This window comes from Cupressus sempervirens, chromosome 7 (assembly GCF_028749045.1).
Source record: "Cupressus sempervirens isolate cs-2001-9-10 chromosome 7, ASM2874904v1, whole genome shotgun sequence".
In the NCBI taxonomy this organism is placed as follows: Eukaryota; Viridiplantae; Streptophyta; class Pinopsida; order Cupressales; family Cupressaceae; genus Cupressus; species Cupressus sempervirens.
In genome coordinates, this window is record NC_143124.1 from 928,777,217 (window position 1) to 928,799,855 (window position 22,639).

Below are 22,639 nucleotides of genomic sequence, written 5' to 3' on the forward strand. Positions count from 1 at the left end.
CCCTACTTTCATTTATGTGTGGTAGGATTGCTTCCATTTTCCTACCTTACAGTACTTTGATTTCCCACACTACAACATAACCAAATACAGCTCCTTGACTAGAAATGCATACCAAACAGCTAGATCGTAGTCTTGAATTTCAGATCAGAGGTCATGAATTGTTGCTGCTATGAACACCAGAGCTGGTCTTTACCCTTGCATTTTTTCTCAGAAGATTATCGCAGCCTTTGCTAGCTGCTTCCCATGCCACTTTCAAAATCTTCAAAAGATGAATTAATACCAAACACTGCCTCCAGGTATAGCAGCGATTCACAAAACTACTGTACGTCAAAACACATGCAAACTTCAGAATTTCAACCCCTTATAAATGCCTTCAATACAACAGTTATTGCAGACCTGTAATTCCCTTCAATACAATAGTTATTGCAGACAAATTATACATAAATGAAGGCAAACTTGGTCTCAAAACTGTGATCAACTTGCAGCTAAATTGTGGATAATTCTGTATACAACAACACCAAATTTCAAATCAGAATAAATCAGAGTAATTCAGAGTACAATTTACCATTCTTTCAATGTTCAAATTGCAACTCAGAAGAGGAATCAGTCCTCTCAAAACCCTTGAAGAAACCTTAAGCTAAAATTCACAAGTAATAAAAATCAATAGACAAGAATGATCTATTTGCTTCATGAAGCCCTATTTTTATAATGCAACTTGGCTTCACTCATACACCTTTCAGTTAGAAACTTCCATGTAATTCCTTTCAATAAATAACTTTCTAACACATGGCTTCTTGAAGACACTTTTCACTTAAGAGGCTACAACTTTACAAAACCAAATTATAACATGAAATAACACAAAGTGCATTTATAATATTGAAGCCTTATTAATAATTCAATAAAAATTTAGCCGCTAAAATAATAATAACTCCTAAAATACTTATCGTTTAAGGATGCTGTTTCAAACAGGAGTCACAATTATTATTTTCCCATGTGACCAAAAGCACTTTCCTAAAACAGAAAGGGTCCCTCTCAAAAATCACCCAACTTGCCATAAATTGCACGTGCATGAAATTAAGCCCAAACAAGTCCAAACTGAGTCAAACGAAGACCAAACTAGAACATACTGAATTGTGAAGAAGACAAGATCCTCCCATAGCCCAGTCTCTGCATTAAGAGACCCTCTATTTATAATAATTAGCCTACGAGGATCTCAATAATGGGCTAATTCCTCAAACTCTAATGCTAGCAAAAAGGAGACATTACAGTCTGCCCTTCCTCAAATTGCTTGTCCCCAAGCAATCTCAGAAACAAATAGCACATCAGTCCACCCGGGTCTCAAGGGTAGAATCGTGTAATGTCCCTATGATCACCAACTAGCTCCTGTAATGTCATCACCAATCTAACTAACAAAATATGCGAAACTGAAATGAATCTGACTATAAATGTCACAGGAGTGAATATCTCATAGAGAAGCAACTTGAGCAAAGCTTGCTTCCCCGAACTGTGCAAAGTGAGCTACCATACACACCATCTGACACATGGACAATTGAATTGTGCACTTGAAAAAGATAATGTACATGAGAGTCAAAAGTAAAACCATATGTACTCGACACCATGTACACATCCCAAAACTCCTTGTGAGCCTTGTTTGAAATCTTGATGCACTAGAAGCATCCCAAACACTGAACATAAGCTTGCCAGGAAGAACATCCTCTAAGATTTGCTGCTCCACTCTGAACTCAACTTCATCTAGCCCAAATGCTGAAACCACTCAACGAGACCCAATCAAACATCAGTGCTAACCATGTTAGCACTACGGACCCAAAGCACGCTGAACTCACAACCATCTCTATTATGGAAATAAAAACATTTGGAGGTGTCTATAACATGACCACTATTTGTATCCACCATTGAGCTCCAAAGCATGTGTTGTCTCTGCTTGAAATCCATCGTGCAACCACTAATCCCGTCTACTGTAGATGGCAAATACTCATCCCACAAAGGATGGTACAACCTCAAAAAGAGTTCACACCGATGCTTCACCAAAACCTCTGTGTGTGGATTAGAGAAGTAGTGATGACTATGCAGTCCCGATAAAAAGTTCCTACCTTGGTCAAAGACTCTCTATCATAGTACTGAATATAACATCTGCTATCTGACCCATCACCAACAACCCTTGCAAAAGACATAGCTACAGGAGAACCTGGTGCAACATGTGGTTCGCTGCTACTCTTAACAGATGCACTCATCCCAATTGTATCAACAACATTTGTAGTAGTAATGGATGTAGCCACATCCTCATTAGAATGCATGGATACAAGAACATCACCAACTGCTGCTATAGGAATTTGAATCATAGAGTAGAGCATTCTACATGGGATATTGCATTTGCATCTGATGAGCACATGATTTTATAAAAGGCGGGGAGGGGAGGCAAGGGGATGAATCAAAATGACAATATTTGTTTACCTTTTAAGACTTATTCAATCACTTCAAGATTTAATAAAAAATAGCACATATGTGAAATCGAATAATGTTTAACATAACAACAACACAATTTACATGGAAACAATTGTAAGAGAAAGCCATGGCCAAAATATTGCTTTTATTAATCTTCTTTTTATAATTTTTTTAGTCCCTAACCAATTAGAGGCGCCGACCCTTAAGAAACTCCAATTTCTCCAATTCGTAGGCACGTACTTGTCAAAGATTGTAGCTGTGATAGAGATCTTCATCTCTTGAAATCTATATGTTATTACCGTTATGGTCACCTTCAACTGAAAATGACATTAATTGTAATATTAACTATAAATGACATGTGTCATTCACATGCATTGAGGCATGAATATTCGAAGAATTGTAATTAGTTATAGGAGTTATGGGAAATTGAAGAGACTTTCGATTGTTATGTGAAGGGTCTCTTTATTGGCTATATATTTCGCTTTGAGCGAAAGGCATTGTATACTCAAACTTTTATGATCAATAAAAAAATATTTTTTGTTGTGTGGTTGGACTTTTCCCTTCATTCAAGAAGGGTTTTCCCAGGGTATTTCTAGTGTTTATTGTTTCAGTTTTGTCTCTTTATTATTGTTGTTTATCATCTTTATTTTCTGGGCTCCAGATTTAGCATGGTATCAAAGCTAGGTTAATAACAACTCATGAAGGAATGTTGGAAAATGTAGCTTCAGTAGATCTCTTTAGATCTATTTGCAATGATGGTCAGGTTATATTTGTTTTTTGTTGATCTAGAGTTGTTTTTCCATTCTCTTTCTACCATTTTTGCATTTTTCATGTGCTAGTTTGGTATCGTGTTTGTATCTTTTACATTGAACCTATGTTGCATCATGTTGTTGTCAATTGGTTTCATTAAATCATATTTTATGGAGTGTTTCTATTTAACCATATTTTATGTGAGTCGCCTTTTCTCTTCGAAAGTCTTCATATGCGGCTTTCGCATTAAGAAGCAAATAATTTTTCATATGAAAAGAAACTAACAATACTCTATTCAAAGATTGCTATGAAATTAAACAATAGAATTAACTACCAAATAATGATTCATAGAGCTTGAACTTGTTTGTTCAATCTCTACTATATATCTTTGAGCTTTTGACCTCTATAGGGTAAAAGAGTATCATTAGGGGATTTTGTCAGCCAACCTGTGATCTTACAATTGTGACCTAAATGCCACCTGTACAACTTCCACTTGAAACTGGCGGACCCTTTTGAAGGGCATGTGAACATGGTTTCAATTTTTTTTGCCATTCAAGACTTGATGTGGAACCCACAACTATCTAAGCCAGCCAACCTATAGAAATCTTCGCTTATCAAAGTGACCTTCCTAGCTAGACATTGACCTACTGGTTCTATTGACTGATGGTTACTACCAATAGCATAGTACCACCTTGACCAAGGTTTTAAGGTACACACATTTCTACACGTTGTCAATGTCACCACCAGATTTGTTAAGAGTCAGAAAAACCTTATTAATCTAAGTTTCCACAATCCCTTTAGACTCATCATCCTTAAGCTGCCATGTGTTTCCCATAATCATGGCCTTAACACATTAACCAACCCACTAGGTTGACCAAATCTGTTTTGATGATTTAAGAAACTAGTAATTAGGTCGGTAGTTTACTGTCCGGAATATTTACAGACTTAAAGGTCTCACCCAAATTAAATAAGTCTTAAAGAGCAGGAATAGAATAGGAAGTTGGATTTTGATTTGACATTGCTGTTATAAAAATATGACCAGATTCATCTATACCAGAAAAACATGCATACAAAGTTTACAAAAGCTTCAACTGTCATGCCATAATTTTCTTTTGGCTATGGATTCCTTTCTATGCATACTGTTCCACTCCACATGTACAGATGGAAGATTTACTACTGATTCTACCAATTCAGTAATAAATAAAGGAAGACAATTTATGCTTGACATGCAAGACATAAACTTCTCATTTTGGGTCTAATCCATACTTACCATTTTCTATTATTATATGCAATGCACAGTAAGCTATATTGTTATTTATATTTTCTCAAGACAAGGTCCATACTTTATACTAATGCAAGTTAAATGTGCATTGATTCGACCAGATACATCAAGAAATAGAACCTTTCATTTTGATGACTGAGATAGAACCGTGATGCTCGGGATATTACGAAGTAATTGGAAAATATTTGCTTGTTATTAACAGTGATCAAGAGATCAATTTATACTAGAGACTGAACAATGTTTCCTTAAGAAATAGTTGTCAAGAATAGAAACATTCTATTCTAGAAACATAAAACTAAATATTAGAAACATTCTAATAGTTATAGAATATTACAATAGATAACCATTGGATACTAAATAGAGATAATAGAAACTATCTATTATCGTAATACCCTCCCTTAATGGTTGATCTATCCAGAGCATGAAGCTGTCAAAAAGCGTAAAAGACAGATTCTATTTGCTTAAGGGGTTCTGTTGGTTCCCAAAACCGCAGATTGGAATCCTACGAGCCTTGCCTGTTCGATGCTAGGATATCCAACCGGTTAAGGCCAACTTAACGGGATTGATCGATGTGATCCAAATCCTCTGCACTTCTGGCTCTGCAAAACCGAGGTGGGTGTACCTGATCCTGGACAACAACCTTAAATCCAAGATGCTTAAATCAGATTGATAAGAACGCAAATGTATTAGAAGTTTCCTAGAGGGCAAGGATTATAGAAAACCTCAAACTTGCAAATTATGAATTAAAAATAAAGTGAGTGATTGTATAGATGTGATGATTTTTTAAATAAAGAATAATTATATATTATTGCAACAAATGAATATATTAATTCCTCAATGGAAAGAAATGAAACAATTGCCAACATATGGATTATGAATCAAGAGTAGAAGACTAGTGCTCAATTAAGTGGGCAATCAGAGTCAGTATTATAAGTTGATACGTACAACTTTATAAAGTCTAATATATTTAAACTGTAAACAATTTTAACAATTCAAACGCGACGGATCAATTATATAGACACAATTTTAAACTAGTCTAGAATGCATTTTTAACTCTTGCGGAGACAAACTAGACATAAATACAAAAACAATAAAATATTTCACAAATCTATGTTTATTAGATTTAAAATGCAATAATAACCTAGTCTACTTATCTGAATATTAAAATATTTATAGAAATTAATAAAAAACACTTATAAAGGACACAACTTAGTAATAATTCAAAACTCTAATGCAAATAAATATTTCTTACTAATCCAAAAATAAAATCATATTGGAGAACTCCTTACGGATGATCTATCCAATACAGTTCGACTCTAGAATCGCACAAGAATTTATTCAATAATCCACGATCCACAGGTTTAGTTCAAAAAATCATTTCTTTATCAATAAAAGAATAAAAATATATCATTGAGCATAGGATAGGTAAAATTTTAAAATATAAATATGAATCTTGTTTCTTGTGTTTTACATCTCATATATTTATAAATGTGAAAGTGTGCTAATATGAACCGGCATATCTCTTCGCACATGCTAATCACAACTGCCTTCTAATAAAGTTGCGAGCTCAATATTTCTAATGAATCATAATATGACCGAAAACTATCGGAGATATATATTTATCTTGTTAAATTTATTGGATAGGGCCGAACAACCGCTCTTGAATTGGGTAAGCTCCCGTGTAGAACCAAGGATGCCAACATTTGTCTCATTCCCATTACACGTCCATACTAGGCTTCCAAACAACTCGTGTCCTTACTCTGCAAATTCGCATGGTCCATGAAGCACTTGTATCGTATATAATTTTGCTTCTGCCTATTTGTATCCTTTCCATAGTCAACAATCCACGACAACTCCTCTTTTGATTTATTTATAGATAGTGAGAATCACACAGGTGGGCTTTAATACTGGCGTGAGCATCCTGAGTCTATGTGCCTCCATATCATTGAATCACTGCAAATCATATTAATTCCAGCTCTCAAACCTGCAATCAAGTATACAACAACATTAGATATAGGTCATCAAACAATAATTTATAATAGACAATGTTCCAGCGGCTCTATGAAATATGGGCACTGAAACCTCCACAGTAGTGCATATTTGCGGTGAGGATACTGAAGACATGACTATCCTCCTGCATCTAGTGCTCTTCATATTTATTTCTCCATGGTTGTTCCTTGGTTTTGGCAGTTTTGTAAGATATAGTTGCTTAATCTTCCATCATCATAGATTAGAGACAACTCAGAAATTGCATGGGATACCAAGCTCTTCAATAAAGGCATGCGAGAAGTTCACAACACCTATTTTCCAAGTTCTGGACATATGTTACTCCTTTGGCAACAATTCTCTCTCATCATACATCTTGCAGATTCGATGATATTTTCTATCTTTACAAATCACCAACTGCACATATTGAGAATGTCCCGAGACTTCAAACATTTATGTGCCATCATATAATAACTGTAGAATCACCTTGGTAGGCTATGACTGATGGTATGTTTATTGCGAATCATTGTCACTATATATACTAACATCTACTGCCTTTGCTAATATTGTTGTCCTCGTTCAGATTATAGGTATCACTGTATTTGATACAGTTTACTCTCTTCATCTTCAAACTCAACAGCAACACCAATATCACAGTCAAGAACCTTGCCAGCAACTGTTGCCACACCTGTCTATGCTTTGTCAGCATCCTAATAATCAGTAATGAGCTTACTAATAGAAACAGGTTGTGCAACATGCTGAGATAATAAAGAATTGGGAAATTTCCCAATCTCCTGCCTCTTATCAAGGTTCTTAATCCGGTTATTCATTAGAACAGCCAACACTTCATTAGCAGCATCTCTCCAGAAATCCTGTGGTTGATCACTAGGCTGCTGTTGTATAGTACTGAGAAGTTCCTCATAAGCACATATAGCCTCCCTAGTCTTAGGCCTATAAATACCATCATCAGCAATAGACAAAACAATCTCTTCTTGGATTTGCCTGTCGGCTGCACTATCTGTATGTTTTCTTAACAGTATGATTGTCAACATACATGATTTGCCCCTACAGACTGGGGAGTATTCTTTCCACCAAAAAACCTTGATTAGTATTGTATAAGATTAGACCGTGATTGGCCTGAAAAGCTATGGAATCTCAGAATTCTCTGTAATATATGAGAGGACAGTTTTGGTGAAATTATTTTCTGGTTCTACAATTATTAACTTTGATTCATCCTCCTTTCTAGATGGTACTGGTGCAACGTATTTCGATTTCCAACATTTTTGCACAAATGGATGCCTTGATGTTTTGCAAAATTTTAAGCTCCATCAGGTTCCGCACTGTTTGCTGTGGGCTGCAAACCAGATTGCTTAGATAAGGCAGCTAAGCGCTTCCGACATTCGACCTTCATGTGACCAAACTTGTTGCAATAGTTGCATTGAATGTTCTTCTTCTAGGAGTCTTATGAATCTGGAGCAGAGGATGTCTGCTAAGAAGATTGTTGATGATACTTTGGATAACGCTCCAAAATTTTGCAGATGAGCGTAATGCTCCAAAACAAACCGCAAAAAGCCATGATTTTTAGGAGAAAATAAAAAAAACCGAACTCAATTTTTGGAGTGAAAAATCAATCAAACCAGCATGATTTTTGAGGTGAAAAATCAATCAAAACCCAACATGATTTTTGAGGTGAAAAAAAATCAAAACCTAACAATACAAAGCTTCATTTTTTTAGGAAAAACGGTAATACCCAACAGATAATTTTTGAGGAAAAAATTAGAAACCCAACAAAGGAATCCCACTCAACTTTGCGAATTATAGAATCAGAAAATTTTAAGGGAAAATTGATAGAAACCCATAAGAATTTTTGTTTTAGGGAACAAAAAATGAAAACCCATTAGAATTTTCTTTCTTGAGAAAACAAATTATGAAAACCCACCATAATTGTTAAGGGAGGCAGAGCACGAGACTTTGCATGGTAAAGCAGCACATGCAAACAACATGCAAGTACATACAACAAACATGCAAGTATATGCAACCCTCAAAAAGTAGAGGGCCATAAAATTTGAAGGGTTACCTAGAAGACCTAGAAGAGAGCTCAAAAAAACCAGAAAGAATATGTTGTCAATTTTAGGATCGACCGGCTCAAAAATCAAAGCACCTAGAAAAAAATAGACGACAATCCAATTGAAATCTCAAAAAACCACCAAGAATTTGTAATTTTTTTTGTTCCAGTATAGAAAATTAGGGTTTTGAACAAAAACAGCCCTACTGCAAAAAAATCACAAAAAATGGTGGAAATGCGCAAAAGAAGCAGAGGGATCTGGATAGAAATGGGTTGCAGAACTGAACCAAAAGTTAGCAGATTCATACCTCTTAGAATAAAAATCCTAGTCAGATTATAGAGAGAGTTGGAAGCAAATATGCATGTAAATAATTTAAAAAATAAAAGGCAGATAATTTCAACCAAGAAATTATAATTATTTTCGAAAAAATTTAGAGTATTGGCTTTGATACCATATTGCAAAGTAATTGGAAAATATTTGCTTGTTATTAAGAGTGATCAAGAGATCAATTTATACAAGAGACTGAATGATGTTTCCTTAAGAAACAATTGTAAAGAATAAAAACATTCTATTCTAGAAACGGAAAACTAAATATTAGAAACATTCTAATATTTATAGAAGATTACAATAGATAACCATTAGATACTAAGCAGAGATAATAGAAACTATCTATTATCGTAATACAGGATTCCTAACAAAATCAGATGAATAAATATATTCCATCATTTCCAAATACGTAAATCAAATGCGCTTAAATTCTAGCAAGATGCATATGATGTTGAGCAAATACAACTTGCAAGTATTAAATCACAGCCTTTCCAAATGCATATGATCAGATGAGTTTTATACAGATAAGAGATGAGTACAAGTTGATATAGATTCAACAAGCAAGGGGAATCTTGTTTTTGATCAAGTGATTGTTGTGCAACTGAATCGCAATGCAAGTAGAGAAAATGTTTTGTAATTCCTTCCAAATATTCAAGAGGTCAAAGCTCACTAACGACAACTCATAATGTAGAGTCACAATGATGAACTCGTACCAAAGAATAAAATTTTTGAACACCTCTGCTCAAGCCCAAAACAATGCTCTCCAAATAATCGACCAAGCAAGAAAAGGTGGGTCACAGGGGCTCAAGAGTAACTCTTTGCCCATGGTGGCAAGAGGAGTTACTCTTGCCATCTCATCTGACATCTCTCCCAAAAATCAAAACATGTTTCTGTGGTTGATAAAATGAATTAATTGGCACTCTAGTATCAGGTTGTACATGCTCAAGGGACAACATAATACATACATACATACATACATACAACATACATACATACATACATAAATATATACATAAAATACAAGTATATATTTCATGTCTACGTGTATAGCTAGATGCACATATGCCATGAACTTAATGCCAGCTTTCTCTTGTGTACTTAATTATTCAATTTTCATGGGCTCATCTATATTGTTGTCTTAGAATGTGACCATAAGCATGGCTCCACATTTGAGTGTGTTGTTAATATTCCTACATTTCAATAATCATTGGCATACAAGTATACATCTATTTATATCTCTACACATTATATATGTTTGTGTTTATGTCGCATACATATATATGTATGTATAATTTCATAAAATTAATGAATAATCATAATGCATAGTTCAAAAAGAAATACATGAAGAGATCACTGGTGTTGTTTCTTGAAATCAACAAGAAGGATGCAATGCCTTCAAATTAAATTATATGGCCACAATTCTTAATTAACACCAGAAGAGAAAGGCAACCAACTAGACATATCTAAAGCAACTCCCTGCCAAGACCTGACTACTGGTTAAACAATTATGATTCAAGATTCTTGACCTCTGCTGTGTGTCCACATCCCTTTACTTTGATGATAGCCTTTCTTTGCTCATGGGATGAATCTTCTTCTGCATCTATTGACAAGGAAGAATTACATACCATTATCATTGTAAAAATTATAACAATAAACCATTTATTGAATTAAAATTTATATTGATCATCCAAAATGAAATCCATCATTATTGTTTCCCAGTATTCCACATATGTAAATTAAATCATCATGATCATAATTTATGAGTTCAAATAAATGAAGTCAGCGATCGCTTAACTGTCTAATACATAAATTAAATCATCATGATCATAATTTATGATTTCAAATAAATGAAATCAGTGATCACTTAGCCATCTAACATCACACTTCACATGAAATAGTTATTATTTTAAAAGGTTCACAAGGAAAGGTTGGAACAAGTACCCTTTTATGGGACCTAATTACAATGAGAAACAACATTGCTGGGTCACTTATTGTCTGAAGAAGACTCAGTTCTAGCAGATCAAGATCAACACATTGCCAAAAATAAATTGCAGCTTCATTACATAACTGTGTAGGTAAGCAATCACAGAATGGGGTTGTTGATGATAGAGGAAGCTTTTTGCTCATGAATCCTTGAACTATCCAGGAGAAGTGATTGACCAGCATGGGTCAAAACATAAAAGCAAAACTCCTGTTGCTAGCCAGGACAGAGGTATGGAGTGTAACTCCTTGGCACCTGGTTAGAAAGGAGTTACCATCACCTGTCTCAAAGAGAATTATAATTATTGGCAACAAATAAATGCATACAATGAAAAGATGATAAAATATTCCTCTCCAATATTATATGTAATTACTCATATGAACTTACACATATATGTACGGGTCTAGTGTGTGCTTGCTTATGTAACTTAATGTCAACATATATGCTGATGTATTTCAGATTCCAAATTCATCTTAGTCACATTCCTATAGCTGTTTCAATTTTATGATTATATGTATGTATGTAGTCCTTATCATTTGCCTATACACACATATGATATTAGGCACATAATGCACATGTTTACACACATATTTATGCATATAATCGTATATATATATATATATATTGATATAATCATAATTATATTATATCAACATAGTAAGCTTGTACTATTAGATTGAAAGGGAGAGATCACAAAGAATATTCTTATTCGAGGCTCATTAGTTCTTTAATTTGAACAAGTATAATGGACCAACAACCAACCCAGCCCGACCAAGGAGACCAAGAGTAGTAACCCTAAACCAGTGACCTGATGGCCAAGATACTTAGGTATGGGCTCCTGCTTGGATAACATTTCCAATGTTTCAACTCATTCACAAGAGTGATCTTCTTCTACATCCATTGATGAAAGGAAAGATTGGCCATATTCAATTTTATTTCTTCTTAACATTTTAAAACAAATAAACCATCTAGATCATCATTAAGTCACCGATACATGATTATTCATCCTTGAATATTAGTTCCTACAAGAACACCATTTAGTGGATAATTCTCATAACTAAGCAAAATAGCTTCCTAAATCATTAGTTCTCATAATTAAACAATATAGCTTCGCAGATCAATAATACTTATGCTTAACATTATAATTTCATAAATCATTAATCCTCAAATTAACTAACTTCATACTTCCCATGGAACCATAATCAGAAGATTCCTACAAGAACACCATTTAGTGGATAATTCTCATAACTAAGCAAAACACCTTCCTAAATCATTAGTTCTCATAATTAAACAATATAGCTTCGTAGACCAATCATCCTTATGCTTAATATCATAACTTCATAAATCATTAATCCTCAAATTAACTAACTTCGTAATCAGAAGACTCAGACTTGCCTCAGATTTACGAAGCTGATTTTTGGCTTGAACTTGAGCTTGGCAAAGTGAAAAACTCAAGAAAGTCAAATATTTTTAATGATTTTTTTTTTTTTTTTTCATGCACCATGTAATAAATTAACATGAAAGGCGTAATAATGGAGATAAATAGAAGCTACTTTGCACACATACAAAAGTTTACATTGATCGTATGAGTATAAATGCGAATTTCTGAAGGAAGTAAGTTAAATAACACAGTAGAAATCTAAATAGTGTCACTGTCAAATGTCTACAATTTTCATGGAATATGAAATCAATGGAATCAAAAGTTCAAAACATATATCAAAATAAAAGCTAAAGCCTAGAAGATTAAGGCTCAGAGTAGCCTATATCAATGACTAGTCGACCCTACAACCGTACTACTTGTACGCCTAAGATAGGTCATGGAAGATTCTGCAGCCATATTCTTTGCTTGTATTTGAGGTTCATTCTCAGTGACATCCACATTCTCATACTCATCATCCTTAGATTCCTTACTCTCAAGCTCAGGGTCGTCTAATGAGTCTCCTCACGCTCTAGCCTCTTCCTATGCCTTTGCTACTACCTTTGCCTCAATCCACCTGATCAACTCATTCCAAGTCTTCATAACTATAGATAGTATCATCAATGTCAATGTTTCAGTCTTCTTGTGAATCAGTCTTCTCTAAATGATAGGTGTGTTAATGCCCAAGATTTGTTTGTGATGGAGGTGAAGGAGTTGAAGATTGTAGCTGCCATAGAGATCTTTATCTCTGGAAATATGGACGTTATTACTGTTATAGTCACCTTGAAAAGGACACTTATGATTAGAGTATAATTACATGTGTCACTCAACATGCATTACAGCATAGAAATTTGAAGAGTTGTAATTGTTATTGTAATAAAGAGTCACGTTTTTGGCAAATTGGAGAGACCTTCGGTTGGAATGTGAAGAGTCTCTCCTTAATAATGTGTAGAGTCTCTCCTTAAAGAGTCATGTTTTTGGGAAATTCTGTGTGATTGATTTTGCTACTGAGATTTATAAATTTACACTAACCTCTTAATTTGTCTAGAACTCTGTTCAAATAAGCATACTCTTTAGCAGGTGATATCAGGTCTGCTTGGCTGTATATTTCATCTCCAGAATGAATCATTGCATCTTTGGTATTATTCACTCTCGCATGTTCGAGCAGCAACCTGTAGACACCTCCTCTTTCTTTCATCACTTGGAATATGTTTGGTTATTACATTTCTTGCTGGCTGCAATGTGGCATATGGTTGAACTTTCCTCAACACTAAGGGATGAGCTGTGTACCTTAGAAGTGCAAGAATTGTTATTGGATTATGTTCTTGTCTTCGTGGAAGGAAGACATTACTTAAAGGAGACCATTCAGTACTCACTCTACTGGCAGGTCAACCATCTTCAATCACCCTTCTTGGAACCGTCGATTACATATATGTGTAGCTCTGTTGAGAAAAATTATTATCACATCTGCTTGTTCATAATATATGCATCTGGTTCTAGTGTTGGATAGTCGGATTGAAGTTTGAAAAGCATATAGACTTCAATTTGAGTCAGCGTTTGAGTACAATTTCTTTGTGATCACTCAGGTCATTGATTCTATATTGATCACATTACTGACCAATTGAGGTTCTCAGTTGTTCTTGTTAAAGGTTTCTCTTTTAATTATAAGTGATATTCAGATCACTTTCATTCAATTTTTGTAAAACAATTTTTTGATTTCTCAATGTAAGTTCATATTTTTTTGGGGCTGGGTTGTTTCCCTCTGTGAAGAGGGTTTTTCCAGGATATCTGATTGTGCAGAGTTAATTTTCTGTATTTCTGGTTCTAGTTTTAACATGGTATTAGAGTTAAAGTGAAGAGTCTCTCCTTAATAATAAAAGTCTTTGTCATTGCTGTTTGTCATCTTTATTTGTGAAGAGTACATCTTTAATAATGTGCTTTAGCTTATTTTTTCTTTTGTCACCAACCCCTATTAGAGGTCTTCTCCATGGATCTAATACTGAAAAGGGGACATAGACACATTGTATTGAGAGCAATGATAGGAAATATTTATCAAAATCAACTAATTAATTATTTGCAGATGGTTAGAATTGTTGGTGTTATGCCTTAGCATAGAGATTGTCAGTGTTAGTGTGCATTTTGGGTGGATAGCAGTTCTCAAAAATTTCTTTTTGAATCATCATCAGATTTAACAGTAATTATTTTGTTGATGTGGTACTGCTTTTTCAATTTGCTTCATCATTCATTTTGTCTTAAATGACTTATTTGCTTTTTCAATTTCACAAATGCACAATATGTGAACCTTACACTTTCTGATCACCAAAATCCGAGGCGGGCAACGTAAGAGCATACAACGAAAATTACTAGATTGAATATTTCAAAAAAAAAAAAGAACTTGGTGGTGGCAAGTCATACAACTTAATATAATAATTGTTACAAAAATCTAGAAGAAATATAATCATTTGTGGCAGCAAGTCTTGTAAAGTAAATATAGATACTGAATTTGGTAGAGAACCACAGATAATTTGGTGGTGGCAAATCAACAACTTAGTATAATAATTATTACAAAAATCTTGAAGAAATATAATCATTTGTGGCAGCAAGTCTTTTAAAGTAAATATAGATACCAAATTTGGCAGAGAACCATAGATTTTGTCTTAGAAATAATAATGCTGAAAATTAGATGATTTTTCTGGTGTTGAAGTGGCATGGCCATCCAAACTTATAAAACAATAATCAATTTTGGAACTTATAAAGCAAGTAGTGACTTCCAAACTTGTAATATTTTTGGTGCAAAACGATATTTAACTTATCTGAAATACTGATAATTATTTGCAGAAACAATATTGAAAGAATCAACCAGAAAGTAACAATATCCTATAAGAACTTAAATATTACACAAACTCCAAAGCTGTGGGCTTCTTGAATGATATAGCTGTCTTAGGTGATACTACAAACACTAGGTAATTGCATCTCCAAAAGGAACAGTGCCAATTTAAAATTGGTATGGTAGCCTTATTTAATTCCAAAATAGTTACCAAGAGAGAGTAATAACGTTACCTCATTCATGTGAGTGGTATACTTTACAAGTAATTTTCTGCCTCAAACAAGATATCACATTCTTAACATTTAGGAAATGAAGCTCTAAAGTAATACAACCATTTTAGATATAAATTGTGACTTCTTCAAAACCCATAGTTAAAAAACTCAGACTCCACAAAAACTTGGCAAGCCCCAAAAATATGACTCACCAAAAACTTAGAAAATTTTGGCGAATCTGGACAACTTAAATCTTTTCTTAAATTCATCAGAAATACATTTTTTATGAAGTTAATAACAAGATGCATCCAATGAGTCCATAAATGAGTACAAAAGTTTTTTCTATTGAATTTGATTGATTTCAATGAAAATTGACTACAAAATCTCATTCTTGTGTAGAATCCTGATATGTTAGTTAACTGACAACAATTATGATTTTATGATGATTGCCTTTGAACATCATCATGACTTAGCATAATTCATAAATCGCTATCCGTATTGCAAACGTTGCAACGAAATGATTGAAATTAGAAGGAAAAAATGTACCACATTTTAATTTTATTTTTGAATCTTCAATTCCTACTGGGGTTGCATTACACTCTGATTTTGCATCATATTTATTGATTGCAGGGACAGATTATATTCTTAAGAAACACAGCAATCAACGGGGTGGATTGACTGAGATGATTTTTCGTGTTCGAAGTGCTTCAATTGTTAAAATGATGAGCATAGGAGTTAGACAAGAAAGACGTAAGGTGTGGCTTCTCTCTATATGATTCCTTGTTTAATGATAAACCCCGTTCTTCTTTTGAACTTTGATCTTTTGTATTGTTTGTAAAATGTTTTAGTAAAGCACTTTTCAATTGTTAATATGATTTTGTATGTTCACAACTGATGTTGGCACAGAAGTTCTTGGTAACATTGAGCAGCCATTGAGATACATTGAATTTTCATAGATTCTTTAGAGGCCACTAGCTATTAGTAAATGTGTAAAAATGAAAACATGAAGACCTTAAGCCTCCATGGGGCATAGCATGGAAGTCAATATGGTTTGTGTTTGTAGTTGTCTTTGATTTGGAGGGCTTTAGCAGGAGAAAAGAATATGATCTTCAAATTGGCCAGACTATAAATTCAGTGTGAGTTCTAAAATGAAATAATATTTGATGAGGGCACAACTCGAGACAAAAAACGAACACAACAGAAAAGGAAATTGCTATTATCTGAAATAAAAGTTATCACATGCACTACAGTCTAAATAGACCCAACTACATGCCCTGTGGGCTAGATTCTTGAGAGAAATCCTTCTCACAACAGCTTCTTCCAAACTCCACAAAAAACTGCCTTTTCACCTCAAGGCTGGGCCTTAAGTAGCCTATTTCAGGATTAGGGCAAAAAGATAACATTTTGGAATTTAGAGGCCAGTGCCAAAACAGAGATTCTGGAATTCAAATTAGAAGTTGGTGCAAAAACAGAAGGTTCTAGAAAAAGTGGTCCAACTTTTGAGAAGCATAACTTTTGATTCGGGACTCCAATTGTCGAATTGTTTACATTGTCAAAAAGCTCTTTGAGTGCTCTATAGTCCTTTGAACAACCTATGACCATCCCATATTTTTTGGTGCCGTATGAGGCCGTTTAGTGCCAAAAATTTGACTCCGAAGTGTTTTTAGGAGGTCTTCAGGCAACTTAAAACTGCAATAACTTTCAAATGGTGAAACATTGGCTTGATTCTTTTTCTAGAGTGCTTAAAATTTCAATCACAACCTTCCCTCAAACTCACACCTTCTAATTAATAATTATGGCCCTCTAACAAAATAAGTTGTTTTCCTACATTTCACATTTTTCAAGAAATCCTCACATGTGCCAACAATAGAAATTTGAGAGTTAGAATCTTTAATTTGCCCACATGGGTATCCAAAAATGCAAACACATCAACCATAAATTATCACTAGACATTTTTTTGGGTGATACAGGATTGCCCTAACACTGGTGGATGCTCCTGCATCAGACACCCTGGGTAATTTTGAGAAGTGACCTTGTCACTTCTCAGTTGTTTGAGGAAATCACATCTCAGTTATTTGAGGAAAATCGAAACGGTCGACCTCCGCCTTAGATAGCCAGGTTGAGACTTCCATAGGTCGTCCTTTCCACTTCACTAGTTACTCCATATATTGCCTGTTTCTAGTACTCCTTCCCACGTGGCTATCCAAGACTTCTTCAATCTCCTCATTCTAAGAGGTAGGAATTGGAATTTGCTCAAGTATTCATTCCTCCTCTATACCACCTTGTCGATACTCTGTTGAATTAGCAATGTTGAAAATATGAAAAATGTGGATTCCATTTGGCAACTCTACCTCATATGCATTCCTTGCATCATGTTTTTTCAAAATATTGTAGGGACCAAATTTCTTCATCTTTAGCTTGTTGTAGGTGCTCATTGGCAACCACTCTTTTCTTAGGTACACCACAATCTGATCCCTTACTTGGAACTCCTTATGTGTCCTCTTTCGATATGCCTTAGTCTTATAGTGCATGTTCATTCTGGTGATATGCTCACACACTTCCTCATGTAGGCTCTTGACATGTTTAGCAAAGTTCTCTACCTCAACATTAATCTTGCTTCCTTGATCCATCTTTCTCAATTCTGGTGCAGTCCTTGGACTACCTCCATGCACAATATGGAGTGGTGACCTACCAGTACTTATATTCACATAATTATTGTAAGAAAATTGTACCTGTGGTAGAATCAAGTCGTGTCCTTTGGGATTATTGCCGACTAAGCACCTTAGCAAACCTAGGCTTCTATTCACTACTTTAGTGTGCCCATTTGTTTGTGGGTAATGTGTAGAACTAAACTTCAACTTTTGATACTTTGTCTTCAACTTTAGATACCTTGTCTTCAATTTCTTCCACAAGGCTCTCCAAGAAAACCCAACAAACTTAGTATTGCGGTCTGAAAGTATACTCTTTGGAAGACCATGTAGCCTCGCCACTTCTTTGAAGAACAAATCTGCAATGTGAACTGCATCAAGGGTCTTGCGGCAAGGAATGAAATAGCCATCTTCAAAAATTTGTCAACCACCACAAATACTGAATCATTACCCCTTTGTGTTCTTGAAAAACTAGAAATAAAATCCATACTGATATCTTCCCAGAGCCTTGATGGAACAAGCAATAGTTGATAGAGTCCTATATTTTGACCGACTCCTTTAGCTGTTTAACACACTTGACAACTCTGCACAAATTCACATCTTGTGACAACTGAGGCCAACAATGATGTTCATTGACAATGACAATGGCAATGCCAATGGTTTTATCTCGACCAAAGTGTCCTACCATTCCTTCACTATGTTTCTCTTTGATCAAATTCTTCTGCATGGAACTCCTCAGAATGTCAAATTGACTCGCTTTCAATAACATACCATCTTGGATCATGTAGTCTACCCACCTTGTCCTATCAAGAGTAAAAGATTCCTTGCAAGCCTTCCAAGCCTTTGCAAATTCAAGATCCTTAGGGTATAGAGCCTTGAGTTCACTAAACCCAACCACCTCAATCTACATTTTTGTCTGTAATATTTGCCTCCTACTTGAGGCATCTTCAACCCTATTAGATCATCCACTTTTGTGCTTCAAGAAAAATGTATAGCTCTTCAACAACTCTACCCATTTCAAGTGCCTCTGATTTAATTTACCTTGGCTATTTAGGCATTGTAATGCTTGATGATCAATATACAAAATATATTCTTTTGGCAATAGATAATGTCTCCATTTCTTTAATACTTGAACTATTGCATAGAACTCTTGGTCATAAACAAAATAATTCTTTTTTGCATCATTTAAATTCTCACTAAAATATGCTATAGGCTTACCCTCTTGGTTCAATAGAACTTCAAAGGTACTACCACTGACATCACAATCCACCTAGAACATCTTGTTGAAATCAAGGAGTGTTAGCACAAGTCTCTTTGTCACCTTCTGCTTCAGCAAGTCAAAACTCCTTACAACTCTCGTAGTCCACTTGAACTCTTTTCTAGCCCCCCTCATTTTCTCAGTTGTGGGTGCACATATACTTTTGAAGTTTCTAATGTAACTTATAAAAACCTAGTCAAACTATGGAAAGACCTTACCTCAGTAGCAGACCTTGGGGTAGGCCATTCTAGGATGATCTTTACCTTCTTTGAGTCCATTTTGAGACTGTCAATAGAATTATATTATTGTCAGAAATGGTTAAACATGTTGTTAGTAACCGAAGAACAATCTTTTGTGATGTGACGATTGAGTCGCAACCATTTGGGTAGTTTATATACACTTTTCCGTAAACGAGAAGATCATCTTCATCTTCAGCATTAGCATTCTATTGCCTTGTGATATTGATGTACTTGAGGAGCATTGATGGAATATATACTTGTGGTTTCTTGAAACTTTTGCATTTGCTTCAGTGTTATACTTATTGTGGTAGCATGTATCAAACTAGTTTACTATAGAAAGTAAACATTTGGCGCCTTTGCCTTTTAAAGATTCTGAGAAGTAAGGATTGAATGACGAAGGGGATGCCATGGGACAACTAGTAAATTATGGTGAGAGCAATTAAGAGGTCGAGAATCTCGAGTTGTTCAAAGGAGAACAAGAATTAACTTCAAACTTTATCTCCATACTACAGGCACCTATTGAGACCCACATGCGAAGAGAAGCTGCACGAAAAGGGATCCCCAAAGAACTTGACTGGAGTGCGCTTGGAATAAGTCCCACTATTGATTGATTGATGTGATGTTTCCCACGGTTGTTCACATAGACAATTCTAGCACTCTAGAATCGGAGGGAAGAAATCAACTGCGATAACCAAAAACAAGTCCTTGAGAATTTCTATCGTGAAAGGGAGAAACGTCATCGCCGCAATTGAGAAAATAAATCTTGTCTCAAAGGAGATATGAAGTGAACCTGAAGGGAGAATGAATAAAGAGAACATGCTGTTATGATTATGTCCTAAGTGACATGAATTGGGGACAAAATTAAATGAATCAAAGTGTTCTTTAAAATATATCATTTGTTGTTGCTTTCTTGGGGATGAATAAGAGAAATATTTATGTTGAATCAATTAAATAAGAATAGAAATACGAAAAAGGAAATAGGAGTGGGAGGCTACTCGAAAAGCGATATTATTGAAGCAACAAGCCAAAAGAAAGCAAAGGTTCCAAAGGATTGTAGAAGGACGACCAAAGGAAGTGGTCGGTGAAGGTGAGGCTGTAGGTAAGTAACATGGTGAGGAATTTTGCTATGGCGAAGAGTAGAATAGTGAGGAGGATTTCATTGAAGAAACAAGAAGTTTACTTGGAAACTTGACCTTAACTCCAGGTATGGAGGCAAGGGAGGCCCGAAGGAGGGAGAGAGAAAAAGTCGAGGGTAGAGAATACCATCGCTGCCATGAGTATTGAAGTGATAAAGGGGCACATGGATCGGAGCAGCCTACCAAGTTTAGACACTCCCAGTAGTTCAGGGACACCACGTGAAGGGGTACAAAAAACTGCCAATTCCAGGCCACTAAGTTCGACGGTACCAACACAATTTGACCATACCAACACAACTAGTACTTACAGTAGCCACCATGGAGGGGCAGAAGGAAAAACTACCCAAGTTCACGAGTGATAGGAAAGAGATCTCGTGCGACATTGCAAAACATGTGAGACGATCTAGACAACCAATGGGTTGACAGATCAAGATGACGAGGTAAAGCAATTTCCAACAACCTTGAGGGGAGTAGCCATTGACTAGTTTTATGATGCCAATAAAACAAAGTTAGCCACATGGGCGAACCTAAGATAAGATAAGATAATGATATTAATGTCCAAAAAAAGACCATAAAGAGGTCTATGGGACTGAAAGATTAGAATATTGAGGCTAACACCAACAGGAACACACAAAGGTGTCTGAAAACAAATGACAAAACCAAAGCAACAATAACAAATAAAGAGATAGAGAGAATGCTAAGAGAGACTAGGAGTCTTTCTTAGGTGAAAAGAAATCAGTCACTGAATGATACACATGCCGATGTGTAGACGCACTGTACTATATCTGGCCACTCATAGAGGAGTGTTGCTGGTACAAATAATCAGAATGAGATTTGACACATCTAGAAAGCCCGGTAGATCTAATGGAGCTAGAAGGTCTTTTCACACCATGTAAAGGAGATAATGGTGTAAAGAAGGCAGTAATGAGCTGAGTAGATGAGTGCCAGTGTGGAAGTAGTGATTGGTTCGTGCTATCACGAACCATAGTGGCCTCATAAAGATAAAGTGCAAGACATTGCTGATCATAGTACCTGAAGAAGTCATAGACAGAGAAGCAGTCCTGGAACAGACAGAAGAATCTCCCTTTGATCTCGTAGTATAAAGGGCATCGAAAATGGAAATGAGTCTTAGTCTCCACCTCCCCTAAAGTACAAAGCAAATAGATCCGCTCCCCTTTATCAATATGATGATGAGTTTCAGCCCGAAAATGGTGAGAACCAACTCTGAAAGAACCTAATGAGATCTGCAAGGCGTGAGATCATTGCCGAGAAAAGTAGCTAGGACGGACAAAAATCCCATCAGAAATCTCCAAAAAGTGCTCCGCATAAAAGGACATCTACGGGCGTAACCTGCCAGAAGGGTTAACCTAGGTAGTAGCAATGTAACAGCTATAGATGACAAGTCGAACATGCTCATTCAACTCTTGCCAAGAGGGGAGAAGATGAGTAGGGGCATCCATTGAGAACTAAAAAGGGGGGAGACAGTCAATGTCAATCCCAATTGAACCCAACAAAGAAGAAGCTTGTGCATACTGTTGGTAAATAGATTGTTCTTTTTGATTCTGACTCTTAAATGTCCAAATTATGAACAATATTTGATTGCTAACAGTTGAAAAGTTGCTTCAAAAGGCTAACTTTTCTCTGAATTAGCAGGTACAACTCCCTGTTATAGATTTGCAATGAATTATGTTTTGTTCCTAAAACTTATATGGGGTGTGTTCTTGACCTGAGAACAAGAGAGGTAAAACCGAGCCAGGCCTGAATAGGATCTAACTCAGGGAAGAAGTAATTTCTGAAAAATTGGTTAAGTTAATGAACCCACACATCTTATGAACTCACAAAGCTTAATGACTGAAAATGGCATAACAACTAATACCATCTGACTCAACTAGAATCTAAACTACAGAGAAAGAAAGATTAATTGAAGGGAAATACATCCAAGAGGTTTCTCTTTGAACAGGCCATGATACTAATCACATCCATTTACTACTTCGAAACAGGGAAATGAAACTCCATTCGTTCCTTGCTTCTACTTAGATTTAAGAGA

General features: G+C 35.4%; 1 protein-coding gene across 1 annotated transcript in view; it reads left to right on the plus strand.

The window, feature by feature from the left end:
- The window catches only part of LOC149550607 (uncharacterized), a 291,830-nt gene that overhangs the window by 9,544 nt on the left and 259,647 nt on the right, over positions 1 to 22,639 (plus strand). The window contains exon 2 of the mRNA XM_089793598.1: positions 15,942 to 16,066. Within this exon, the coding sequence (XP_089649724.1) occupies positions 15,942 to 16,066 (125 nt within the window). The remainder of the gene's footprint in view (positions 1 to 15,941; positions 16,067 to 22,639) is intronic.